This window comes from Glycine soja, chromosome 3 (genome assembly GCF_004193775.1).
Source record: "Glycine soja cultivar W05 chromosome 3, ASM419377v2, whole genome shotgun sequence".
NCBI classification, from domain to species: Eukaryota; Viridiplantae; Streptophyta; class Magnoliopsida; order Fabales; family Fabaceae; genus Glycine; species Glycine soja.
In genome coordinates, this window is record NC_041004.1 from 149,561 (window position 1) to 176,873 (window position 27,313).

At 33.9% G+C, this 27,313-nt stretch overlaps 4 protein-coding genes across 5 annotated transcripts; all 4 read left to right on the forward strand.

Moving 5' to 3' along the window:
• Positions 1 to 1,091: 1,091 nt before the first annotated feature.
• Positions 1,092 to 6,294, forward strand: LOC114405664 (putative DEAD-box ATP-dependent RNA helicase 29). Of its 2 annotated transcripts, none has more exons than XM_028368109.1 (11): positions 1,092 to 1,554; positions 1,649 to 2,810; positions 2,907 to 2,964; positions 3,138 to 3,245; positions 3,419 to 3,467; positions 4,250 to 4,326; positions 4,474 to 4,526; positions 4,807 to 4,888; positions 4,997 to 5,053; positions 5,181 to 5,319; positions 5,677 to 6,294. In XM_028368109.1, the coding sequence occupies exons 1-11, from the start codon at positions 1,209 to 1,211 to the stop codon at positions 5,880 to 5,882; spliced, it is 2,337 nt and encodes a 778-aa protein (XP_028223910.1). In that variant the 5' UTR covers positions 1,092 to 1,208; the 3' UTR covers positions 5,883 to 6,294. The 2 variants fall into 2 exon arrangements, with proteins under 2 accessions (XP_028223910.1, XP_028223911.1); XM_028368110.1 differs by having other exon boundaries at positions 4,253 to 4,326.
• Positions 6,295 to 7,877: 1,583 nt separating this feature from the next.
• LOC114405665 (pentatricopeptide repeat-containing protein At1g09220, mitochondrial-like) lies at positions 7,878 to 11,934 on the forward strand. The gene is made up of 4 exons (XM_028368111.1): positions 7,878 to 8,027; positions 8,159 to 8,247; positions 8,444 to 11,610; positions 11,718 to 11,934. Exons 2-3 carry the CDS (start codon positions 8,166 to 8,168, stop codon positions 9,913 to 9,915), a joined length of 1,554 nt encoding a protein of 517 aa, XP_028223912.1. The 5' UTR covers positions 7,878 to 8,027; positions 8,159 to 8,165; the 3' UTR covers positions 9,916 to 11,610; positions 11,718 to 11,934.
• Positions 11,935 to 14,024: 2,090 nt separating this feature from the next.
• LOC114405666 (KH domain-containing protein At2g38610-like) lies at positions 14,025 to 18,889 on the forward strand. The gene is made up of 7 exons (XM_028368112.1): positions 14,025 to 14,373; positions 14,452 to 14,540; positions 15,163 to 15,314; positions 16,928 to 17,044; positions 17,137 to 17,253; positions 17,385 to 17,528; positions 18,171 to 18,889. The coding sequence occupies exons 1-7, from the start codon at positions 14,294 to 14,296 to the stop codon at positions 18,315 to 18,317; spliced, it is 846 nt and encodes a 281-aa protein (XP_028223913.1). The 5' UTR covers positions 14,025 to 14,293; the 3' UTR covers positions 18,318 to 18,889.
• A 3,975-nt stretch (positions 18,890 to 22,864) lies between these two features.
• LOC114405667 (acid phosphatase 1-like) lies at positions 22,865 to 26,037 on the forward strand. The gene is made up of 3 exons (XM_028368113.1): positions 22,865 to 23,305; positions 23,399 to 23,611; positions 25,666 to 26,037. Exons 1-3 carry the CDS (start codon positions 22,992 to 22,994, stop codon positions 25,841 to 25,843), a joined length of 705 nt encoding a protein of 234 aa, XP_028223914.1. The 5' UTR covers positions 22,865 to 22,991; the 3' UTR covers positions 25,844 to 26,037.
• Positions 26,038 to 27,313: the final 1,276 nt, after the last annotated feature.

Consider the following 27,313-nt stretch of genomic DNA (forward strand, 5'->3'; position numbering starts at 1 on the left):
TTTCATTTTACAATTTTAATATATATATATATATATATATATATATATATATATATATATATATATATATATATATATATATATATGACATCATTTTATTGTTAATTCATGATAATTCAAAGAGACCATGTTACTTGATCTAAAAAAATGGGTAGTTACAACATACAAAGCTTACTTGGCCCAATTAAATATGAAAATAATAAATGAGTAGTTTTAAAATCAAAATTAACTACAGCTCCTTATCTATTGCTCTCCTTTTAACTTATCAGTACTAATGAATAAGATTGTACGTTGTTGGATTTTCTTTTTTCAGTTTATCTAAGTTGAAATTTTTAAAATGAAAAAATTTAGATAACAAAAAATATTTAAAATTCTAAAGAAATTAAAATATGTATGTTTTCCTTTTTAAAATTATTAAAAATATGTTATTAAACATATAATTATTCAATCTCTCTATATTTTCCCCATTTTTAATATAATTATTTTTGTTATTCTTCTTTATTAAAAGAGACTGTATTTCATGAGATTAGAGCAAACTTATACATTAAATGAGAACTTATTTTCGTTGAGATTTTTAATTAAATATAAAAAGCATATCTTAAAAAAACTATAAGATAAAATTAAAAGGAAATATATTTGAGTTGAAGATAGGTGAAACTAATATGATAAATAGTATTAACTTATTTCTGTTCTGTTGAGATTCTCAAATTTAAAAATAAAAAATATTAAAAATTTATTGATAAGTATAATCATTTGAGAAATTTTTTTCAAGATAAAAATCTAAAATTATTCAAGTTTACTATTTTTATTTTATTGATATTTTTTTTATAGTTAACTAAAAATAATTATCAACTACACACGTACGAACAATAAATAAATATGATAACAGAATATAAATACATGTATTTTTATTTTGAATTTTATGTATGTAATATTTGTAAATTTTTAATTTTTTATATAATTTAATTTATTTATATTACTGTAATACACATTAATTAATTTACAGTACTATAAGATAAAAAAAATAATAATTTGAAGGCAAAAAGCACGATAGTGCAGTAAAAATACGAAGACAGACGCTGTTTCCGCTTGTTAAAATAAAACTGGTGAAATGAAAGTGAATAGTATAAAACCCTACTTATATGGGTTTGGGGGATGAAACTCGAAGCCGTTCCTCTTAGATACAGGTATAGCTCCTAAGACGAAAGATGGGACGCGAAGCGACGAAGAAGAAGAAGATGAATAAGAATGCAAAATCTGGGGGTTTTGAATCACTTGGTCTGAATCCCAATGTGTTCAAAGGAATCAAGCGCAAAGGGTACAAAGTGCCCACTCCGATTCAGCGGAAGACCATGCCCCTCATCCTTTCTGGCTCCGACGTCGTTGCCATGGCTCGCACTGGCTCTGGCAAAACGGCGGCGTTTCTTGTCCCCATGCTTCACCGCCTCAACCAGCATATCCCTCAGTCTGGTGTCAGAGCCCTCATTCTATCCCCTACCAGGGACTTGGCCCTTCAGACTCTCAAGTTCACCAAAGAGCTTGGCCACTTCACAGGTCCACCTTCAATTCAACTTTTTTTTTTTTTCATTTTCTGTTTCTTTGATTTCATTTCATTTTATTCTGTTTTTTTTCTTTTTCTTTCGATCAGACCTTCGTGTTAGTTTGTTAGTTGGTGGAGATAGTATGGAGATTCAGTTTGAGGAATTAGCTCAGAGTCCTGACATCATAATTGCCACTCCTGGTAGGCTCATGCACCATTTGTCTGAGGTTGATGACATGTCATTGCGCAGCGTCGAGTATGTTGTTTTCGACGAGGCTGATTGTTTATTTGGCATGGGTTTCGCCGAGCAGTTGCATCAGATTCTTGCTCAGCTCGGGGAGAACCGTCAGACCTTGCTTTTCAGTGCCACACTGCCCAGTGCCCTTGCTGAATTTGCCAAGGCTGGTTTGAGAGACCCTCAGCTTGTCCGCCTTGACTTAGAAACTAGAATTAGCCCTGACTTGAAGCTTGCCTTCTTCACTTTGAGGCAGGAGGAGAAGTACTCCGCCTTGCTCTATTTGGTTCGGGAGCACATTGGTTCTGATCAGCAGACATTGATTTTTGTGTCCACCAAGCATCATGTGGAGTTTCTCAATGTTTTGTTTCGCGAAGAGGGTATTGAGCCATCTGTGTGTTATGGCGACATGGACCAAGATGCTCGCAAAATCCATGTATCGAGGTTTAGGGCTAGAAAGACAATGTTGTTGATTGTGACAGATGTTGCGGCCCGGGGCATTGACATTCCATTACTTGATAATGTTATCAATTGGGACTTTCCCCCCAAGCCTAAAATATTTGTCCATCGAGTTGGAAGGGCTGCAAGGGCTGGTCGAACTGGGACTGCATATTCTTTTGTGACTCCTGAGGATATGGCTTACCTTTTGGATCTTCATTTGTTTCTTTCGAAACCAATCAAACCTGCTCCCACCGAAGAAGAGTTCTTGCAGGATATGGATGGAGTAATGTCTAGATGTGAACAGGCAATGGCAAATAGAGAAACCATTTATGGTCGTTTCCCACAAAAAGTCATCGACCTTGTTTCAGACAGAGTTAGGGAAATTATTGATACTTCTGCGGAACTGGAATTATTGCAGAGAACCTGTAAAAATGCATTTCGTTTATATTCAAAAACAAAACCCTTACCCGCAAAGGAGTCCATTAGAAGAGTAAAGGATTTGCCTCATGAAGGGCTGCATCCAATGTTCATGAATGTGTTGGAAACAGGGGAGTTAACGGCACTTGCATTTTCTGAGCATTTGAAAAAGTTTAGGTGAGTGCAAGATTATGCTAATTATGCTGATATCCTTTTTACTTACATTCTTTCAGTATATTTTATAGTTGCACTACTTTAATAATTCAATATCAGGCCAAAGCAGACTATTTTGGAAGCTGAAGGGGAAGCAGCTAAATCAAAGCATCAACAGGTGGATTTCTACTTTAATACACTATACATATTATGTCCATTTTAGAATCCCATATTTTAGTCTAATTCAATATGTTACAGGTGGATTTCTACTTCTAAATACATTATCCATATGATGTGCATGTATGTATTGTTGTCTTTCTACTTTACCTAAATGATTCTCAATAATTGCAGGGCCCTTCTGGCCAATGGGTCGATGTGATGAAAAGGAAAAGAGCCATTCATGAGAATATTATAAATTTGGTTCGTGAACAGCAGCAGTCTAAGAGTAATAAGGAAAAGGTATGTGGCTATTGTTGTAATTTGGATTTGGACAATTCAAACTCCTTTTTTAGAAAACATGCCTTGTTCTGCTGACTGATTGGAATCAATCTAGTTGTTAGTTTTATTTTGGATTTTGTTTTCTATATATTCATTTCTTGGGGATATATATGTTCATACTTTGTTCCTTGCAGGAGGAAATTCAATCAGAAATCAGTCCTTCCATGGAGAAAGGAAGAAAAGGTGTTGTTTCATTTATTGTCATTGAACTTTCCTTAAGTTTGATCGTTGTATTTTTCAGTTTGTAAAGTGAATGGTTTTCATCATAAAGTATTTTATACCCTTGATTTAAGTAAGTGTCTTATGCTTGGTTTTATGTTATTTGTTAATCATGGTCAGTCTAGTTTCTATTTCAACCAAAGATGTAGATATGTGGTTAGGGTGATTTCTATACTTCAAGAACATGTCATAGGCTTTAGCAAAAGAGAAATATCAAAAGAAAGGGGAAAAAGATCACTATTGAATATAATAATTGAAGATTACTATTGAATATAATTGATTAATGACAAAAAAAGGAACTACCAAAATATTAATAACAAGGCTGGCAGAGTAGTCTGATGGTTGTATTAATTGCTTGCTTTCACTGTATTGAGTTGACCTTATACCCTCTAAGGATAGTCACTGACAATTACTACCTATAACTGTAAATTCATTTTTATAACTATGACAGATAATAGTTTAATATACTCGATTCTAGAAGATGGAAGCTCTGTCTAACTTGGCCTTGACTTGATATGTTTTATCAAGCAAGTGCCTTTCTAGTGTCACAGTTGAAAGAACATAGTGCCTCAACCTTATTACTTCTTTCTTAGCAGTTAAGATTGGGTCATTGTAAGAATTGTCGGTTAAAATTGATAGAAAATTTCTTACTTGGGTATGCTTTATTAGGATTTTTTTGAGTGAAAGACTAGAAGGGGAAGATAAAATGTAATGATTAATTTCTTATTCTGTTACTTGAGTTTTAGCAGCACGTGGTTCTAAGAGGAAGCCCCAAAGTTTCAAGGATGAGGATCACTATATAAGTTCAATACCAAAAAATCAAGTAAGTCACTACCTGTATTACTATTATTTATATTTATCTGAATTACATAGTTCATCATACAGATATATACTATATTCTGTGATGGTTATACTTTTGAAACTAAAAAGTTGGCTACTTATATAACTTGTCCCTTGCTATCATTCTCAGCATATGGAGGCTGGCCTTACAGTAAAAGCTAATGAAGACTTTGCTTCTAATAGGTATTTTTTTCTTTTATTAATTGTTTAGGTATTTGCTATTTTTTGTTGGTGGGTGGGGGGTTAGTGTGAACCAAAACATCCTGCTGGCCCATATTATAAATCATTAGTTCAGAACCAAAAAGCTGGAACTATAAAACTTTTGGCTGATTGTGTTTGCGCTTTGGTGTTTAATTTGTTTGCTATTATATTATAGTGACTTTGAACATACCATACCATACTTTCTAATGGTTTTAGCTTTTGCTTGTTCGGCTTTGGTCTTAATGATGTTCAATATTTTTAGATTGGAAGCAGCTGTCCTTGATCTAGTGGCAGATGATGGTACTGGCATTAAGAAACAAAGATCTATGTATCACTGGGATAAGGTAATGCTAAAGTTGTAGTTGAACTATAAAAGAAGACAAAAAAGCTAATTTTGAAATTATATATATATTGAAAAATTGTCATTTATCTCATAAAACTTTTGGTGTCAGAGGGGTAAAAAGTACATCAAGTTAAACAATGGTGACCGTGTTGCTGCAAATGGAAAGGTACAATATTTATAAGGCCCCATCGTTTATGTTGGTACTTACAAGGCAAGATGAGATTATTTTATTCACCTACCTGTAAGAATTAGGACATAACATATTAACATCTATATTTTCTATTCGAGTATAGATAAAGACAGAGAGTGGTGCAAAAACAAAGGCAAACAAGACTGGTATATATAAGAAGTGGAAAGAACGCTCACATGGTAGGATATCACTTAAAGGGACAAATAATGATGGTGATTCTCAGGAATCAACAAGTTTGGCAGGTACTTAGTTTGCTTCCCCCTTTGATTTTTATGTTTGATGAACACTGTTATATTGTTTCCTCATTAAGATTTATCTCGGCATTTGCATGTAAAATGCCCATATATGTGTTTTGCCTTCTTTAGAAATTGGTTGTAGTTTTTTTTTTTGTTTAAATAAACTAATCCCTTTCATCAAAATCCTGAATCTCATTTTTTTAAAAATTCTCACATATTCTGTCATGTTTCTCAAATTTCTAGTACATAGTTGTGCGCGTTGTAACTGCTGGTTGGTAATGTCAAAGAATGATGTATGGTTGTAGGATATTTTTGCTAGTATAAAAGCTAAACGCAGAAACTTTATGCATTCATGTTATACAGGATCTTACCAAAGAGGTCGTAGGAATTTTAAAGGCAGCAAGAAGCAGCATTCAATGCCCAATGCTCATGTGCGTTCAGAGATCAAAGATATGGATCAAATTCGAAAGGAGAGGCAGACAAAAGCCAACAGGGTTTCTTATATAAAGAGCAAGTCGACAAAGGGTAAAAAGTTTGGTAAAAATGGTAAAAAAAGAAAAGGCAAATAGAGTTTGTTTGAAGCTCTGGAAATTAATTAGTTCAGGAGAAAAAGGTTTGCCATCAAAATTCTTGCGGGAAGTGTTGTGCCATAAATTTTTATATTTTGGAGTGAGTAGGGGGGAAGTGAGAAACCCAACTGAGAAAAAAGTGACTTTTTGTTTTTGTTTTTTTCTTGGTTCGCCAACAAATTTTGTTTGTTCAAGGTAATGATTCTTGCACTTGTTGTACATGGATCACACACCTGTGCACTTCCTTTTATCCTTGAAGTTCCCTTTTTGTGCTTTTGGTGCTCTATGGGTGTATTTCTGTTGCAGTTTAATTTGGATAACTATCAACTTTGGCGGTATCGAGCTATTTCAATTTCAGTCTTTAGTTGAAATAAGCATGAATGTTTGAAGTGAAGCGGACTCCAGTTTCTTATTTCAAATGACTTCAGTTTTCGTTTGTAATGTCAGTCAAATAATATGCGGTAGTATGATTATTACTGCAAATGATATATGGTAATTGTTAGAAAAAGTTTCTTGTTTAATACTAATTGATAAAATTTCTTACTAGCTATAAATTAAATATTAATTTGATAAAGCAACTATCAGGAACTTTCTCATTATTTGAAACTTGAATGTGATATTGGTTTAGTAATTTTATTCGTTCTTAGTACTTAGAAATCCAGCGGACCGGGGATTTTTTGCATAGCGGATCTGTGTTAAATCATGGAGGAAAATGTATCACGGAGTCTTGTTCTAATTTTTTATACTGATTTAAGTGCTCATTCTATAAAGAAGTGACAATTGTTTAACATGGTCGATCAGACATTTTTTTTATCCTGGTCTATAACAAGTTCCAAATCCTGCTCAGACATGCATGTGTTTTATATAAATACTAAATAGGAATCAGATTATATAGGCCTGTGCTATTCACTTTCCTTTTTAACTCTTCGCACTTTTTACCAATTTTTTTGTAATTTTCTTTGACAGAAATATCTTTTATGAAAATTATAAAAGAAGTGTGAAAAGTAAAATGTCTTCTCTTAAAAGTCACATCATGGGTCTGGGGAACTTTCCTAGATTGCATGTCGTAGACCTTTTAGGATTTTATTAAACCCATAAAGAATATCACACTAACAAATTAGCTCTAATGTCACATTAACAATGAGTAGCAACAATTCAAATAATGTCCATAATCATGTCTAAATAACTTCATATATAGAACTTACCAGGTCATGAAAATTAAAGAGTTTTGTCCTTGTTTATTTTCTCCTTTTATTAAAATTTGTAATTTATAAATAGGTGAAATATAAATCGAAAATATGTAAAAAAAATAATTAATTAAATTAATGAAACATTATTTATCAATGATAAAACGTAAATTAAAATTTTAAAAATCCATGATACATTTATAATTTTTGCTTAATGTTTTTCAAAACAATTTAATAATACATTCTGTAATCTATGACGTCTATAATAACATTAGATAAAGGGAATATGCATATTAGTAATTACTTCTTAGTCTCTCTTATTATAAGACTTATGCCCTTAATAAATAAAAAATAACTATACAAATCTAAAAATTTCTACTATTTTTTCTCCACTCTTTTTGGGAAACCTTCTCCCATCACTAATTTTTTATTTCCTTTTCATTCTCTCTCACTCAATTATCTCTCAGGGCATAACTTCATCTCTATATTGTTATATATCTTAATCTACAACACCTTCAAGCATAATTTAACTCATTGAAGGAAAGCATTTTCAAATTGGTGAAGGACACATGCGCTTTTAGCAACTATATGTGATATATGTGATTCCAAATCATTGTACAATCAATTTAATAATGTTTGGTGAACGTTTTTGATATTTTCTCTTACATTACGTGTTTCAGTGCCATTGATTAATGGTTACATAGCAAGTTGAAGGGTGACTACTATAACCTAGTACGTAACTGCACACTTTCTCTTAATTGGTCCTTTACATTCTTGCTCATGTTATATCCCTTTCTTTGATTTACAGAACGTACGTAAGCAAACCACATTGCAACATCATCATTCTTCCAATCAGAAAGTCCTTGCGAGAAGATGACAATTTCTTGGATTGTTGTTATAGTTGACATTGGCTTACTGCTTTTTTTTTTTTCTGGTTAACTTAAAATCACTTTTCAGGGTAAAGTATTATTTTATAATTATAACCAAGTGTAAACTTCTCCTTTACACAAAATCTCTAAAAGAATCACTTTGTTTTACTAAATTTTACAATTATAAAGCAAATGGACCCTGAATCCCTAGGCATTACAGGTTTGAAATGGCTGTGTCACTGTGGAGAAGTCGCACTGCTTCATCAGCACTGAACTTGTTCGCCAATACTCTTTGCCGTTTCTCTTCTGGTACATTCATTTATCCTCTCATTTTCAGCAATTAGAACATTTAAATTGAGTTTCACAGAATTTTTATAGCAGATGGAGAAAGATGGTAAAAATATTGGAAATTGTGAATGAAATACAATATATATTGCCAATGGCCATTGCATGATTATGCTTGGTATGCCACTCTTGAAACTGAGGCAACCTCTTTCACTTCCAGGTTGTGTAGCAGAAGCAACCATATCCACAACCACCATCTCTCCCCGTTTTCCGTATGCTTCATCCTCTCCCAAACCCAAACACCCACAACACTTGCTCTCCCTTCTTCTCAGAGACCCTTCTCAACGCCAACCTCTCCAACAAGTCCACTCTCACATCATCACCTCTGGCCTCTTCTACAACCCTTTTCACAACACCCTCACTTGTTTACTCCTCTTCAACAACGTCATCCGTTGTTACTCTTTTGGCCCTTATCCCCACGAAGCTCTTCACTTCTTCACATACACCCAACATTGCCACACTTTCTTGACATACCCTTCCCTGGACACCTTCTCTTTTGCCTTCCTCTGCCATGCTTCTGCCAACCCAAATTACACCCACTTTGGGACTCAGCTCCACGCCCTTGTTTTCAAGGTTGGTTTTCAGTTTCATGTCTATGTGAAAACTGGGCTGCTGCAAATGTACTCAAGTTCGGGCCTTTTAGTTGAAGCAGCACAGGTGTTCTACGAAATGCAGCACAGAAACTTAGTTAGTTGGAATGTTTTTATTACTGGTTTGATTAAATGGGGTGAGGTTGAACTTGCTTGTTCCGTGTTTAATCAGATGCCTGCTCGGAGTGTAGTGTCATGGACTCTTGTTATTGATGGATACACACGAAGGAATCAACCCATCAAAGCTTTAACTTTGTTTAGGAAAATGATTGAAGTTGATGGCATAGAACCTACTGAAGTTACTCTTTTGACCATTTTTCCAGCTATTGCAAATATCGGGTGTATTAAGATATGCCAATCAGTTCATGTTTATGTAGAGAAAAGAGGCTTCAATGCCTTTGATGTACGCATTACAAATGCATTACTTGACTTGTATGCCAAGTGTGGATGCATAGCTAGTATGAGTAGATTCTTTCAGGAGATACCTGATCAGAGGAGGAATTTGGTATCATGGACTTCAACTATCTCTGGTTTTGCAATGAATGGGATGGGGAGGGAAGCTCTAGAGAGTTTTGAAAGCATGGAGAAGACTGGGCTGAGGCCGAACCATGTGACATTCCTTGGTGTTTTGAGTGCCTGTAGTCATGGCGGGCTGGTTGAGGAGGGGATCAATTTTTTTGTTAAAATGGTAAAGGATTGGTGCCTTGTACCAGACATCAAGCATTATGGTTGTGTGATAGATATGCTGGGGAGGGCTGGGAGGTTAGAAGAAGCTGAAAAGGTTGCTTTACAGGTACCTCATGAGGTTGCCAATGCTGTGATGTGGAGGACGCTGCTGGGTGCTTGCAGTGTTCATAACAATGTTGAAATTGGTCAGAGGGTGACCAATAAAATACTGGAGATGGAGAGAGGACATGGTGGGGATTATGTTCTTATGTCCAATATTCTGGTTGGTGTTGGGAGATTTAAGGACGCAGAGAGGTTAAGGGAGGTGATAGATAAGAGAATTGCCTTTAAACTTCCTGGCTACAGTTTTGTCTAGATGAAAACAGATAGTTCAAGCGCATGTTCATGGTACCCGTGAGAGACATTGGCTCTGATAATGGAGTTCCACAAAAGAGGATTGTGCAGTCCCTCAAAAGGAGGGATTGCATCGAACACTTGGCCAGCGTCAGAGAGAAAGTCAAAGTGGGCCTAAACGGCTATGAGCTTGGTGGCCAAGAAGAGCAAACTATGCGCAGAGGTGAGAACCAATTGAGAGTTAAGTTGGAGAGCTTGTTGGAGAGTGAGACAATATTGAAAAAAAGCGCTGAAGGAGTCATTAAGTTCATCATTGTGGGTGACATGTGGACGTGGGAGGTTGAACGAGAGATGATAAAACTGGGTTGGAATCGTGAAGAGAGTTTGTAGAAGCGCTCAGGGGCTGCATTGAGCATTAATGAAGCTTTTATTACTCTCTCAGTCGTAGTGCTAGAGATCAAATACTTTGAAGGTGGGGTTTCATGGGAATCGGAAGATGTAGGTGCATGTTGGGGTGCTTTCTGGCCCAACTGCAGGGCCTAATAAATATCCTTAAGAAGGTCCAATCCAAACTTGCAGGTGTCATGAAATAGCTGAAGCAGAATGGAAAGGATGAGATTATGTAGAATAAAATTAGAACAATTCGGATACGCACCAATAGTGTAGAGGGTTTTTGTACTGTCATTACTTATAAATTTTTGTGTATGATAAGCTTGTTGATTTTAATAATGATTATTTTAGAAGTGATGCTAAATTGATTTATTGGTTGATATTTTTAAACTGACATTATCACTTTATATTTGGCTGGATTTGGTTGGAGGCCATTTACGGTAGATCCTAAGTTATTTTTGTTTTTTTGCACTGGTTGGCCGTGTGTTTGTCTAAGTTGACAACCAAGAGAAAGTAAATATAAAAATCTCTTCACAACTAAAAGATTAATCAAAGTGATTACCGTATGAAAGCTTCTCTGTTCCTGATTTCCAACAATAAGATGGTTGAGTCAGGGAGGGAAGGTATTATTCTACATACTAGAGCTTGAGAAAAAAATGTTTAATTTGTACCATGTTTTAAGATATTTTGCACCAACTTAATCTGCTAGCTTGAAGTGATTTCAACATAATATTTCAGGAAAAAGGCAAAGGTACAAAAGAGGTAAACCATCTGAACTTCAGCTGAATGCTAACAAATCAACTTAGACTCCTTTGAAGTTCATGCCAACCTTCAGGGAGTAAAATGTGAAGCAGAAACCTTGCATGACTTTAAATCTAGTCTAGAAACTGTTGTTCATCATTTCAAAGGAATTAATTATTTAGCTTTTAAAAAATTCAAAATAATGTAAATAAGTCGTTTGTTTACATTCCCTAGGGAAGTCTCAAACTGGACATATCTTGTCATCTGACATTGGAATTTGTTGAGTTATTTGTCTCTCTCTCAGAAATTTTCGAACTGTGCATTGGAGGGGATATGTTGGACAGATTGCTGGTCTATAAAGGAACAATGCATGCATTTGCAATCACACATGCCTTTCATCATCCCCCTCATGCTTATTGTGCTTTCTTATATCAGAATGGCTACCGTGTTTGATCAGCCCCGAGATGTTCATTCTGGTAAGCAGTCTTGGAATTTTAAGGCGAGTGTAATTCAATCTCGGCACATGTTTCCTCTAAATGATCCAAAGAAGTATTATGCCTTTGAGATTGTTCTTCTCGACTCACATGTAAGTTATGCGTATGCTTTTTTTGCATTAGTTACACTAATGGGAAATTCTGCGTTTAATCAGCTTGATCCGTTTATGGCGTTTTTTGTTTTTTGTTCTGATACCAGGGATAAAAAATACAGGGCCCATGCTGAGGAAATTTAACCGATGTGTAGACAAAGGATGTTTCTGTAAGATGAGTTTTTTCGGAGTTATACCCAATGCGGGTTCCTACATGGCTACGAAGCACTATTACATATTGTTGTTTCATGGCAAAACTACAGGACTACCAGCAGAATTGTGTTTTTTTGCTTAATATTTAGTATAAAAGCTGCTTTTGTAAAATCATTTTTTAATCTAAGAAAATTTGAATTTTTTTTTATAAAAATATTTTTTATTGAAAATAATCGTCCCAGCGACACAATATGTATGTACATGAGAAATCAAAACTATGTGCATGATTTGAATGCATATATTTCTCATGATATAACATGCAAACCTTATCAATTTTTCTATTTTAAACATGCGGGCAATGGCACTTAAGTTCCGAAATTCCATGCTTTTTCTGATGCCACATGGAACCAACCAACAAAGCAACCCTCCATCTCATCTAATGGGCTTTTGTACCTTTGAATGAGATAAAATTCTAATCAACCTAGTAAGAAATTTAAGTAACACACTAATATTCTTCATATTGAACTCAGTATCAAGATTAGTTTTTGGTAAAATCACTTTCTTTATAAAAAAATGTGATTTTCTTTTTTATATTATATATACATATATACAAATTGGTGGTGGATGCACATGTCACGTTGTTGTTGCAGCATTGCCTACCACAGCATATTTTATTTATTTATTTGTAAATAAATGTAAAATGATATAGGAAAAATATTGATTTATCTTTTTAATTTTTTTATAATATTGGCAATGAAAAAAATTAAAAAAATATTTTCAAAATATAAAAATGCATAAAAGATAAATGTAATTTATATAGATTATATATTTTGAATTTTTTATCATGACATTATGTATTTTTTAAAAGTTTGTGATAATTTTCTATTAAAAAATATTAAATTTATTGTTTTTAGTCCCTATACATCAAAGTGTGGTTTATAAACAAATTTGTTAAGGTATTCCTATAATACCAAGTTACCAACAAGTTCACAAAATAGTGAGGTGTAACATGTCTTTTGTTCATGTCGTGTTTGAGGCTAGTATTGGAAAAAAAATTCATTCTTCATGGATAATTTACTGCTATTTTAGTCGGTATCAAGTTAGCTTGGAGGACAAACATGTAAGTGTCCTGTCTATAACATTGGTTGTCTATAACATTGGTTGGAGTGTTACAGTTTTAACCTTGTTAGCAGCTATCTAGGGGGTGTGTGACTGACATATATGAGTAAGGGATAAACTGTATTAGCAAATTTATTTGCAACATGTTATATACATTAAACCTTTGAGTGATTACATTGTTGGAAGATTTGCTAATCCCCATAATAGGTAGGCATGCATTCATTGAGATATTATTTCCAAAACAGAAGTGTTCATCAATAAGTGCTGGAGATGAAGTGGACCCAAGAGAATGCAGATGCCATGGAAGATATAGCTAGTTACAAGAGTATCCAAGTGCAATGTTAATTTATTTGGTTTAAGTTCTTTCAGCCTGTAAATGGTATTATGGAGACTTTGTAATAACCTTTCTAATTATTTACTTGAACTCCTTCAAATGATTTATAAGTAAGTTAATTGTAATAAATTTAACAGTGAAATTTACAGATAAAGTTTGTGAGGGAAAAAACAGAGTGTGGGAAGAACATTAAAATATTTTTATAGAAATATACAAATTAAGGTATAGGTTTTGATGATAAATGAATTGTGAATTTATACGAGAAAAGTTGTTATGAAAATTCATTTTTTAAGATGAAGTTGCTAGGGAAGAAAACACAACATAAAACAAATTACCAACATAACATAAAATAGGAGGGGTGAATACTGAATAGCCAAGTGTTTAGGTAGAGTAAAAATAGTTTTATTTAAAGAATTTTACTATAAAATAAAATTTACCTCAAATGATTTAGATGACAACTAGTGGATTTATTGGGAAAGTGTTTTAAAATTAAGTACATGATTTATTTGTTTTTGCCAAGATGTGGCTAGTGACATAAGTCATATTTATCTAGGAAAGGACATGGTGAGATGTGGGATAAAAGAGAGGGTGGATCCAGCCAAGAGTGCTTTGGCAAACATCATAATCGTTGTCCATTGGAGTTTCCTTTGCTTTGTCTCTTTTTCATTCTTTATTATTACTCAACACAACAACCCACAACCCCTTGTGTTGTGGTGTTGTTTCTCTGCATGCCCAACACGTGTCTCCACATGCTTCACGGTCAAATCTTCTCCTTTACCTCGCTTCTCTCCAACAACTGTCATAGTCCTCTCTGCACCACAAATATCCATCTATCTTTTACCGCTTTAATTCATTCAAGCATTAGTTTCCAATTTTCTCACTACTATAGTAACACAACGCAGTTTGTGGACAAACTAAGCAATACTAATTAATTAAAAGGGAAATAAATAAATAAATAAGGATTTGTTTTGTTGGATGTAAATTTGAGATAGTTGTTGCATTTGACGACACACGACACAGACACTAAACTAAACCTACAACGGCTGGTCTGGTTTAGGTTTAGGTTTAGGTTGAGCGATGTCGGGTCTGTATAACTCCAACTTCTCACCAGTGAGGGCTGCTTCTCCTCAGATTAGAACCAACCCAGAAGTCGACAGGTTTGTATGCTATTGAACACTTGAACTTCAACTAGGGCTGAAGTCAATCACTCTGAATTGAATTGTTTGTGTTTTCAGTCAGTACCTTACGGAGTTGCTGGCAGAGCATCAGAAGCTTGGTCCCTTCATGCAAGCCCTTCCCATATGCAGTCGTCTCTTAAATCAAGGTTTCTTTCTTTTCTTTTCTATTCTATTCTGGATCTCTCTCTTTCTCTATTTATAATTCATTGCCACTCACTTCACTTCCAACTTATTGTTGGGTTTAGTTTGAACGGGTGCCCTGCTTTATGTTTTGATGACTACACTGGAACAAGTCAAGAAGATCCTTCTGACTTGTATTCTGTATAAGAAATTTAAAATTTTATAAGTATTTGGCATGGTTTCGGATTTATCAAGTTGGGAAAAATGAGTTTTTAATGCTTGGATTGGATGAGAGGTAAAGAGCGGGAAGGGAAAAGTGACCAAAATTATAACCTTTAAGGAGGTAGATGTGTTTCCCCACTACCCCCCTCCTAAACAGCAAAATTTGGGGCAAGCAGGGGAGCAATCTATTTCTATTTTAACTAATAAGGGCAAGTATTTATCATTTCTTGTACTTTAACATTTTAGGAGAGAAGGTCTTTGACAAGTTCATTACTGATATAGTTCATTTCACAATATCTACTCTTTCATCTTATTCAAAAAACAATACAAATATTTATTTATTGATTGTTCTTTTCTATTTAGTTGGGGTATGATTTTAAGTAGTACATATGGGTTTCTCATTACAACAGTTCTCTCTATGTGCAGAAATATTAAGAGTTTCTGGAATGCTGTCCAATCAAGGTTTTGGTGACTTTGACAGACTGCGGCATAGAAGCCCTAGTCCTATGGCTTCTTCAAACCTCATGTCAAGTGTCACTGGAACGGGATTGGGTGGATGGAATAGTCTTCAGCAGGAGGTGACTGCTACATCCAAACTTTGTACCTCAATTTATGCTTGTCATAGTTTGAATATCATCTGTTCATGGAGATATGAATTTTGTTTTTGCTACTTTAGATTATTACATGACTAGTAAAAGACTGTTATACGCACACACACATATATGTGTATGTATATATTCTCACATATGCTTATTTAATTTCTATATTTGAAAATGCTAACTAAGATGTTGTCATTAACAGTTAGCCCAATGGCCTGGATTGTGATGCGAGGTTTATTCATCGCATGATATATTGTGCTTACTCCTTTGGTAGTACTTTTGTCAAATAACAGAATGCAAAGAAAGTCAATCCTGTTCGTGGTAAAAGCAAAACATGTTGGCTATATGTGAGCCAAGTACCTTGGAAAAGAGAGAAAAGTGAATTTTTGAGTTTCCCCATCATTGACTATATGCAAAACAATTGAGTTGGGATACACTGTGATTAGATTAAATGATGTGGAGTGGAGCCATGAACTCTTTATTAATATGTAACTATCTAAAAGATAAATGACGGGGGGTTGGGGGTAATTGTTGTGGGCAGGGGAGTGAAATTTATGGTGGGGATTTGGCACATCATTGTTAGCTATACAACCCTGATCCTGACTTAAGATAGCACCGGGTTATGTAGTTAATTTTAGTGAACGACCTGGTAAATCAAGGGATGTTAAATGAAAGGGCATGACTGAATTTTAAATGGCTTAGAAATTGGGCTTAGGGCATAACTCAATCCCACAAAACTAGCTTCTAAAGTGAGGACTGTCGAAGCTTAATAAATTCTATTTAAGTCATATTTATAGTCGATGTGAGGCTAAACCACCACCCTTGAGGCTGCAATTAAGGCAGCCCCTAAAGAGGCCGCAACCACAACTAAGAGGCTGGCTAGGGGTGATTGCAATTAAGGTGGCTTTTCAACAAAATGTATATGTTTATTAGTAGGAATGTTATTGGAAGATGGATGAGTAGTCAAGAAATCAAATAAATGCTTCCAAATTACAGAAAAGAAAGAATAGTGGCACTATCATGATAGAGGATTCAAAAACCCATTTTTTTATCCCTGAAACAACACTGTTTAGGATTTTTGGGGGGTAAAGTTGTGTCTCCCCCATTTTCTAATGTATTTTTTGCTTCGTAAACATAATAGGATTTGAAACCCTTCTTCCTTCAACATTCCGCAAAAAGTTACCTATATTTTGACCTTTGTCTTCATACTTTACATACCTTTGTAACTGTGTTCCATTCTTTAATTAGACTTTCCAGTTTACATTCTGCCAATTTTTATATCTAATTTGCTGCATTCTTTTATTATTATTTTCACCATCATCTGACTTCATAACTATGTTCTTATTGCTCCTAGAGTCCTAGGCAGTGATTATTTGCATAAACTGTGACTTATTTATCATGAATTTATTTAATTATGGGTTCTTTTTCATTTTTGAGTATTATATGTGTAGTATAAATTATTTTCTGGTTTTCTTTTTTTAAATGTCAAAAAGACTTTGTCCCTCGTTCTAGCTCTTCAGCATGCTCTTTTCTTGCAGTATTTGAGCTTTTATATATAGATAATGTTATTCCTTTTCCCCCCTGCTAAACAGAGATTACGCGGAACTCCTGGAATGGCAATGGACTGGCAAGTTGCACCTGCAAGTCCTAGTTCATACACAGTTAAGAGGATTTTGCGCTTGGAAATTCCAGTTGATGCATACCCCAACGTAAGCTCTTATATATCGATTCCATTTTAATAAAGACAAATCAATTACTTGATCCGACAGCTGAAAATTTTCTTTTCTCTTTGTCGCATCAGTTCAATTTTGTTGGAAGGCTTCTGGGACCTAGAGGCAATTCTCTGAAACGGGTAGAAGCTTCTACAGGTTGTCGTGTGTATATTAGAGGAAAGGGTTCAATAAAAGATCCAGACAAGGTAATGAAGGCCTTGATATGACTTTCCAGGTCTAATATTGCAAAGTGTGAAATAAATATGATGCTTATTTTTATTGATCTATATATTATTCTTGTGTAACGACTGAGATTATTATCCTTTCAATCGTAAAGGAAGAAAAATTAAGAGGAAGACCAGGCTATGAGCATCTCAATGAGCAACTCCATATTTTGATTGAGGCTGATTTACCTGCTAATATTGTTGACATAAGGCTCCGGCAGGCTCAGGAAATTATAGAAGAACTGCTCAAACCTGTGGTAAGTTCCTTCACACCGTGTCGTAGTCTTCTGCCCTGTGGGTTATGCTGTGTGAACTGACTGCTATTGAGGTTTACTTTTATCTCTGGCCAGTATTATTAAGTTTGTGATCCCTAAATGTGTATACATATTTAAAAGCTTGAAACTTCCCTAGGAAATGTGAACAAACGACTTATTTACATTGTTTTGAATTTTTTTAAAGTTAATAGTTAATTCCTTTGAAATGATGAACAACAGTTTCTAGACTAGATTTAAACTCATTCAAGGTTTCTGCTTCACATTTTACTCTCTGAAGTTTGGCATGAACTTCAAAGGAGTCTAAGTTGATTTATTAGCATTCAGTTGAAGTTCAGATGGTTTACCTTTTGTACCTTTGCCTTTTTTCTGAAATATTCTGTTGGAATCACTTGAAGCTAGCAGATTAAGTTGGTGCAAAATATCTTAAAACATGGTGCAAATTAAACATTTTTTCTCTAGCTCTAGTATGTAGAACAATACCTTCCCTCCCTGACTCAACCATCTTATTGTTGGAAATCAGAAACACAGAAACTTCCATGCAGTAATCACTTTGTTGATTAGTCTTTTAGTTGTGAAGAGATTTTTATATTTACTTTCTCTTGGTTGTCAACTTTTGATATGCAGGAAGAGTCTGAGGACTATATTAAGAGGCAGCAGTTGCGTGAATTGGCTATGCTGAATTCAAATTTCAGAGAAGAGAGTCCCGGACCAAGTGGAAGTGTATCTCCATTCAATTCCAGTGGAATGAAACGAGCTAAAACTGGCCGATGAAAGGTTTCCTTATTACTTGTAGATGGTGCTATTGTTTTGGAGCTATCTCAATCAAAGCATATCTATGAAAGAAAGACTAACAATTATTATTGCTGGCTAGCATTCTGGGGGTTTTAAATCCTCGCCTTTTATCCTACATTTTTTCTTCTAAAACAACAGGAGTCAAAGCTAGGAAGATTTTTAGAAAGAAAAAAATGATAATATAATTGAGTATTGAGAATAGGTGTGTTCAAATGAGTCTTTTTCTTGCACACATTTCATACATTTATTATTTAATTTATTCTTGTGTCAGTAACTTGTGAGAAGATGGAATACACATGTGATGGGTGAACTTTTAGGTCTTAAATGGATTAAGTTTTGTGGGCATTTGACATGCCAGGTCTCAAAGATTGGTTATAACATAGGTTGAATTCTTTTTAGTTGTTTGTCTCAAAACATTTGTATTTTATTTCCTGTGTTACAGTTGTTGAACTATACATGCCATGTAACAGATATCTTACCATGTATCAGCCGAAGGAAAAACTAGTATTTTTTTATATAGAATATAGTATATACTATATTTGTTGAGAGAATGTTTTAGATTTATGCCATGTCAAATGTTTGGTTTTTGTGAACTCCTTCAGAACCTGACACAAAGTTAGATATCAATCCCACGAACAAAGGAATTAATAAGTGATAACAGGTCTTAATTAACCCCTTCAACCTGTTCTGGGTTCGACGGGTCTGAGTTTATTTTGCAATCAGATCTGGTTTTTGTAATGGATTCGGACGAGAAGCAATTTTTTTGCGGTGGGTTTGGTGATGGTGTAGTTTGTGGTGGGTTTTGCAACAGGTGATTTGCGATGGCAACAAAGGTGTTTCTTCATAGTGGTAGGGATAGATCAGCTCTATATTGGCAATGACGATGTTGCTGTTAAACTTTTGCAATATGCGAATGATACGCTTTTCATCGGAAGAGTGTCGAGGATAATGCTTTTGCAATAAAGAGTATGTTGAGGTGCTTTAAATTTGTAGACTTCTCAGGGTGAACTTCTTCAAGACTATATTTGGAGCTATTGGAGTGGATTCAAATACAAACATAAGGTTTGCCAAGTTGTTGAATTGTAGACTCATGAGCTTTCCTTTAAGTATTTAGGACTTCCAATAGGGTGAAAATCCACATAAAGAACTTTTTTTGGAGACCGATTGATGTGAATCCCCCTTGCCTTGATTCAGATCAATTATAGAATGGAATTCACACACCAATTGAGCTAGAACCGTATTTTAACTTTTATTCATTTTCAGTCTATAGAACTTGGATTGGAACGATTCCAAAGCGAGGTAAAAGAGAATATTCTGAAATGCAATTTAGGCACAAAAAACACCAAAAAGGTTAAGTAAAATGAGAAATATGCAAATAAGAAATTTGAACAGAATTAACTTTGTGAAAATTAAACAAGGAAACAAAAAATATGAAAAGAAGAACAAGATAGGCATCAGAAACAATGATTTTGATAATTCTTGAGGATCGCTACAAGAATTGAACAATTCTTGATAAGATCAAATGATTCAAGGAAGAATCTTAGTAGAGACAATTCTCACGCTTCAATGATAAAATCAACAAAAGTCGTTCTCCATTCACTTCACAATCGATTTATACAAATGAGTTCTCATATACTTGGTAGAAAATAAAAGAAAAATAAAATCTCAACATTGTAAAAATAACTAAAATGCATCAGTGGTTCAATGAGACTTAATTAAGCTTGAGATCTAAGTCTCAAAACTAGCTACAAGAACTTTATTATTATTATTTTTTTATTAAATGTCTTAACCAATAATTATCTTCTGTTCTCACTCTAAGCAAGCAATACATGTGAGGATAACCTCTCTTTCCTAAAATGCATCTATATCCAGTCACCTGGTTCAAATGTTACATTTTTTCTTTCTTTGTTTGTATATTTTGTATACCCATCTATTTTCTTCTCAATTTGGACCTTGACTTTCTCATGCAACTTCTTGACACATTTTGCTTTATCTTTAAATTAAGAAATGTTAGGTAAAAGCAACAAATCTAAAGGAGTCAAAGGATTATTACCGTAAACAATTTCAAATGGTGACATCTCAGTAGTACTATGTATAATCCTATTATAAGCAAATTCAACATGTGGTAAACACTCTTGCCAAGTCCTAAGATTTTTCTTAATAACAACTCTAAGAAGGATAGAAAGAGTTCTATTGACTAACTCAGTTTGTCCATTGGTTTGGGGATGACATGTAGATAAAAATAACAATTTAGTTTCAATCGTACCCCACAGGGTTCACCAAAAATGACTAAGAAATTTAGAATTTCGGTCACTTACAATACTCCTAGGTAAACCATGTAATATTACCACATATTTGAAGAGCAAATAAGCAACATGATAAGCGTCATCTACCTTCTTGCATGCTATGAAGTGAACCATCTTAGAAAACCTATCAACCACCACCAAAAATTGAGTAATTTCCTCCCTTGGACCGAGGCAAGACTAAAACAAAATTCATTGAAATGTTAATCAAAGGATGTTCAGGAACTAATAATGGAGTATACAAAACCATGTGGCATGAACTTGGATTTAACTTTCTTGCAAATAAGACATTTATCACAAAACTTATGCACATCATGCGTCATGTGAGGCCAATAGAAATGCTCATGCAAGATGTCACATGTCTTTTGTACCCCAAAGTGTCCCATTAAGCTCCCTTCACGTGCCTCTCTAATAAACAAGTCCAAATATGATGTGTGACGAGATCTAGTTGGTGATGATTGTTGTTCTTCTTCCTCGGTGTGGTAAAAAGATCTTAGGAAGGTTTGTGAGGATAGGTTGTTTGATAACATGTTTGAATGGAAGTGGGCATGTGTGGGAGCACAAGATTTTGAGAAGATTGTTGGTTGGGTAGGAGAAGCTTAGCGGAAAAGTTTCCTTGGTTATTTATTAATTCACTTGGGATGTTGGGATGTTAGGAGGAAGATAGATGGAATTGGGACTTTAAATGGCGTGAGGGTTGCTTTGTGTGGGAAAGTGATGTTTTAGGTGTGAGATGAAAAACCTGTTGAATATGGTCAAGGATAAACCTAATGGATGGCTACAGTTGCTTGATAATAATGGTTCATTCGCGATTAAATCTGCATATGCCACTATTCAGGACCTAAGAATGGGAGGTATAGCGGAAGAATTGTTCATTCAATTGTGGAAGGTGGATGCCCCCCGGAAGGCACTACATATGCTTTGGAGGCTATTATTTCTCAATAGATTACCTGTGCGGGAAAATTTATTCAAGAGAAACATCCAACTATCATTAAGTGGCTCAATGTGTGTGTGTGTGTTATGCAAGACCCTTCTAATTTTGTACATGATCATATATTTCTTACAAGACCCTTCTAATTTGGCTTCCGACTCTTAAATTTCTAAATGGAGGGTCATTTGGAGATCTGTTGTGTGGTGTACATGGAATACACAAAATCATTGTGTATTTAATGGTGAAACCATTGACAGGGATTCTCTTATGCAAAATATTCTTTTCACTACATGGAGATGGTTGATTGGTCTACCCTCTAGCTTTTCTAGCTTATTCCTTCTCCCAGTGGTGTATATGCCTTGGAACTTGTATCTCTTGTGGATGTTGAAGCTGAAAGGGTGACGTGGAATTTGGTGGATCTAGGGCGGAGATGATGGAAGGGCTATGGAAGTGAATACTACACTATGAAGCATGGGTACGTACTCCTAAAATCTTGTCATACACGTATTGGTGTGCGTACACAGTACCCATAATCATTGGGTACTTGTGGGTACGTACCCAAAATATTTATAAAAAAAATGAATACTTAATTTAGATATGGATTGAGCTCGTACTCAAGTTTTATAACTAAAAATATTATTGTCTTAAAAAATTAGAATTTTCATTAATCCTTTTTTAGCATTTTTTTCTCCTTCATGACTCCTTTGACAACACTTAGAGCCTACAGGACTCCATCTCTGGTTGTCACGACACACGATAAAGTCTTCCAATCATTAATATTTTAGTTTATTGCCTATTAGAATTTGGACAATTGTTGTATTGCAATTTTTTGTAGTGCCTTTAATCTCTTTTTATGTTATAAATTATATTTATTTGTGTTTTTTTTTATCATTTATAAAATATAATCATGTTTATATTAAATACTATTGTTTATATATACATATTTTAAAAAAAATTGTATTAACATACCCGTACCCTACATTTCCAAGCAATTAACTATTTTATTAGTACAAATTTCTAATTAATTTGTTTGATTAACTACCTTGAGAAAAAGATTACTGAAAAGTTTAATACAAATTTTATTATTAATGAATTTTATAATATAAAAAAAACGTTTTATTTATTTAACATTTAATATTTGACTTTTTTTTCTTCCCCTATATTAAATCCTAAATCCGTCCCTGGTGCCTCGTGGAAATAGAGGAGCGGAAAGGCAAAGACCTTTTCGTTTTAATTTCTATGAAGTTTCCTGTGGACCCCACAAGTTTTGGGATTAAAAGTCACACTGAGCTGCTCCTTCTCATTCATCCTGATGCCAATTAACTAGCCACCTGCTTCCTTCCTTCTCCGAATTTTGCTGTTGATTAAAATCGTGCAGGGCAAGAATATTTGTTAGCCTTATTAACCAAAGTAGTATTCATGAACCAAAAGGGTCATGAGAAGAAAATTGAAAAACCAGATGATGAGTCAGAGAGCTATGGTCGGAGTTGGAGGCTAACGGTTGAAGCAAACAATGCGCGTCCATGGAGGATTGTTCCAGACAACTGCTACAACCACCTTCAGAACTACATGTCTGGTGGACAATACCAGCTTGACCTTAACCTCGTCGTCCAACATATCTTGTCCTATGCCCATGAGATTCCTCTTGCTGCCGACGGCATGGATGCCTGGATTTTGGATGTTGATGACACTTGCATCTCCAACATTGATTATTACAAAGGAAGGCGATTCGGGTAAACTAAATGTCATTATGTTCATTCATTGTTTTCTATATAATCAATTAAATACATGGCATACATATATATGATGATGATGTGCGCGCGCAGGTGCGACCCATTTGACTCAGCGATATTCAAGGCATGGATTATGAAGGGAAAGTGTCCCGCAAATCCTGCCGTGCTAGAACTGTTTAACGCCTTGATAAAGAAAGGATTCAAAGTGTTCTTGCTTACTGGTAGAGACCAAGCAACTCTCGCTCAAATCACCACTAACAACTTGCGTAACCAGGGATTCATCGGCTACCAACGTCTTATTCTCAGGTAAATTCATGCAAATTAATATCTTTAATCTTATATATATATAACTCACTACTTAAGACAAAAGAGCATCTATGGAAATTGAAATGCTAAGATAACATAGTAGAACATTTTAGTAATTTATTTCATCTACCTTTGGATGGAGATGATAACATGATGTGTATCAAATTATGTAATTAATGTACGTCCTCGGTCACTAGTATTAACTAAGAAATTAATAAATATATATATTCTTATTTTATTGTATTAAAAATGGTATGGCCTCTAATCTATACGAAGAGAGAGCATAGGATAGGATAAAACAGAAGGCGTAATTGATGGTATGATGCGGATTCCAATTATTTGTTGACCTTGCGTAAGCGTAACTTCCTAGAAGGACTCCTGTTCTACTATACTATGAGTTTCGTCTCTATCCACTCATTATTTAACATGTTCTTCAGTCAAACTTTTTTCGACGAATACTCCACATTACAACCATATATGCAACCATTTCCAATTTTATTAATTGTGGAAAACAATTTTTAATTTTCATTCTCATATAATTAAGTCGGCAACTAATAAAACGGCCGGTGGAATTAGGTATCTATTTATCTGCATATACAGTTGTAAAGGAAACGACATAAAATCTTATAAAGTGAGTTGACAAAGTCCTTAATTTGTCCGAAGCATTGCCATTTAATTTGCCTTGTCTTCATTTTCTGCTGTTTGACGGCCAGTGGCATGGATATTGTCATGAGAAAGAAAAAGGACATGGAAAATGTGCACAAATCGTTCATTTCTACGTCCAATTTTTCCAATGGCACGAGATTCTATTTATATTGAATGACTTTCATTAGTATATGTTACATATCACATCATGCAACGAATACTTGCTTCCTTAAAATAAGAATGCGAATTTGAGTTTTGAAAAACAGCTTTTCTCCGGCAAATAAATAAATTTAATTTTTATAAGTGGTTAATGTACTAAACGATACTTTTGATGACACCAAAAATGTTATATCAAAGTGCTTGGCATGTCATTAGGACAGAAAACAATATAAATATACTAAAATTAATATCTGTGTTCGAGTGCGCGTGCAATTTTCACCCACTAATTCTCTATCATGCATTTAGGGATGAGACTGGTGTCCGCTATTTATTATAATTAGTAGTATAATTTAAGGAAAAAGTATTCATAGAGATCTAATATATTATTTTACACCTAGAGAGAAAATATAAAAAAATATAAATATTATGATGTAACATAAATAAAGAGAAATTACAATGTTAGTTAGATGTTTAAAAAATGTGAATATATATGTATCATTACTCTAATTTAAGATAAGATAGGATTATGTATTTACTAAATAAAAGTTTGTCCCTTAATCAATGTTTAAGGTTGATTCTTAGGTTAACTGATTGTAGCACTTACTTCTAAAATAACCAATGGTGGAAAGTAAATTATGAGAGTCAAATACTATTAACTAACTACCGAAAGACATATTAGTAAATAATACTAATTAATTATAAAAAAAGGTATTAGTTCAAGGTAACGTTTGAATGAAGAAAAAAGGGCAATAGACTTGGTCAACTATATACTATAACTTTATAAACTCATGGTTGTATTACAAAGTCTACACCGCCATGCTGACAATGCATAAATTGGACTGCGTCCGTATTGTCCTAGTGAACGTCCGTGCATGCAAAATCAATAAAGAAAGATTTCGAAAGCTTCCTCTTTATTTACTTTTGGTCTATTTCTATCTAGTATATATGCTGTGCGAGACAACTAAAAGCGCCAAACACACCATTCACTTTTGATGGAAAGTCCTCGCTTAACCAGCTCTTAATATTGGTTAACGAAGACTTGTAATCTTCAGGGGTCTTGGGTCAATTATGCAAAGGTTGATTAATCATGAGGTAAAGTTAACAAATAGAATCTATTAAGATCAGCTTAATGATGAAATATTTGAATAATTGATTTGTACAAAATCTTTAATTTATTAAATTTTGTTGCCACTATTGTATACACACAAATTTAAAAAAAGTTAACGATTTATATTGTTTGGTTTTTGTAGGAGTGCTCAGTACAAAGGACAAAGTGCAGTGAGATACAAGTCAGCAATTCGGAAGGAGATAGAAGGAGAAGGGTACAGGATACGGGGAAATGTGGGAGACCAGTGGAGTGATCTTCAAGGAGAGTGTTTGGGCAATCGTACATTCAAGCTCCCTAATCCCATGTATTTCATTTCTTGATCAACAAAATCTCGCTATATTATTTACTAGTATTTTCCTTCAACTTAATTTCTATCTATCTGCATTCTCCCTTCTTCTAAGCCTTAGGGAACTTATTTTCGACTTAGCTTGTACTCAAGAAACCAATAAATGCATTGGCTACGTACTCAATTTATCTTGCCTTGTTTGATTTTATGGCTATTATCACAATATTATATGACTTGGTGTTATGCAACTGAACCGAGTCATGCATACTCATTTTGGAGCGAATTGAACTATATATATTGGCTCATATACTTCAACAAAAAACTTATTTTATCCTTACAAACTTATTAGTTTGAAAACCTTTTATGTTTTTATTTATTTTTTTATTAATAATTACAAAAATATTATATATTATTATTTTTATTTTGAATATTTCTACAAAAGACAATAAAAACATGATTTTTTGTTATTTTTCATTTTTTATACAAAATCTTTAAAATCATAAACCAGAATAATAATATGGTGACATTTTTATAATTTCCAAATACTAAAAAAAAAGACAAGCATCCTGAAATCAAACAAATCCCTAGGTTTTTCGCTAAATGTTTGCCTTATTTTTTCTCCAAGCAAGCACATCCTTTTTATATTCACATATTTTTTGTTCCCATTTTTTTTTACATTTCTCTTTTTCTTAAAATCTTAAAATGAGCTAATGAGATAACTCTAGTACTCTACAATATTTATTTAAGTCTTGAATTCTCTTATATTCAAAACATATATCTCATTTTGATTCACTATAACAATGTTTAGATTTATTTTTCCCTTATAAATATTCTTGCATACAATTCATGCGAGAAATCGTTACTTAGGCTCAAGGTAACTTTAATTTTGTAAAAACAAAACAGAAAAGTATTTTTTTTTTACTTTTTACCTTTTGAGACAATAGTATATCAATATGAAATCTTTTTATATTAACATCAAATAAATCTTTTTTTATAAACCATAGATATTCTTTAGGAGAAATAATTCTACATGTGTCTTATAGGATCATTATTAACGGTGTACTTTTTTCTCTAAGTATTTATGTCTTATAGGATCATTATTAACGGTGTATTTTTTTCTCTAAAAGTATTTATGTCAGAATTTGAACTTAAGACCACTAACTAAATTAAAGCAATTTTATTATAGTTGATCCATAGATTTGGTGGTTTAATATCAAATAAAATTTACTCGTTTAACCATACCAGTTTAATTAAATTTATTTTAAATATTATCTCAAAATTCCAACTCCTATTTTTTTTACAACCCTTTTATGCTCCATCGTCTCAAAATCCAGACTCATAGTTTTTTTTTCCTAGTCACTCTTTTTCGTCCTACTCCCCTAGCGATTAATAGATGCTACATTAGAATTGGAGAAACGTAAAGAAGATGTTAACAGAGAGAAAGAAACATGAATAGAGACACAAAAAAAGAGAGCAAGAACATTGGAATAACTCTTCTTATTAG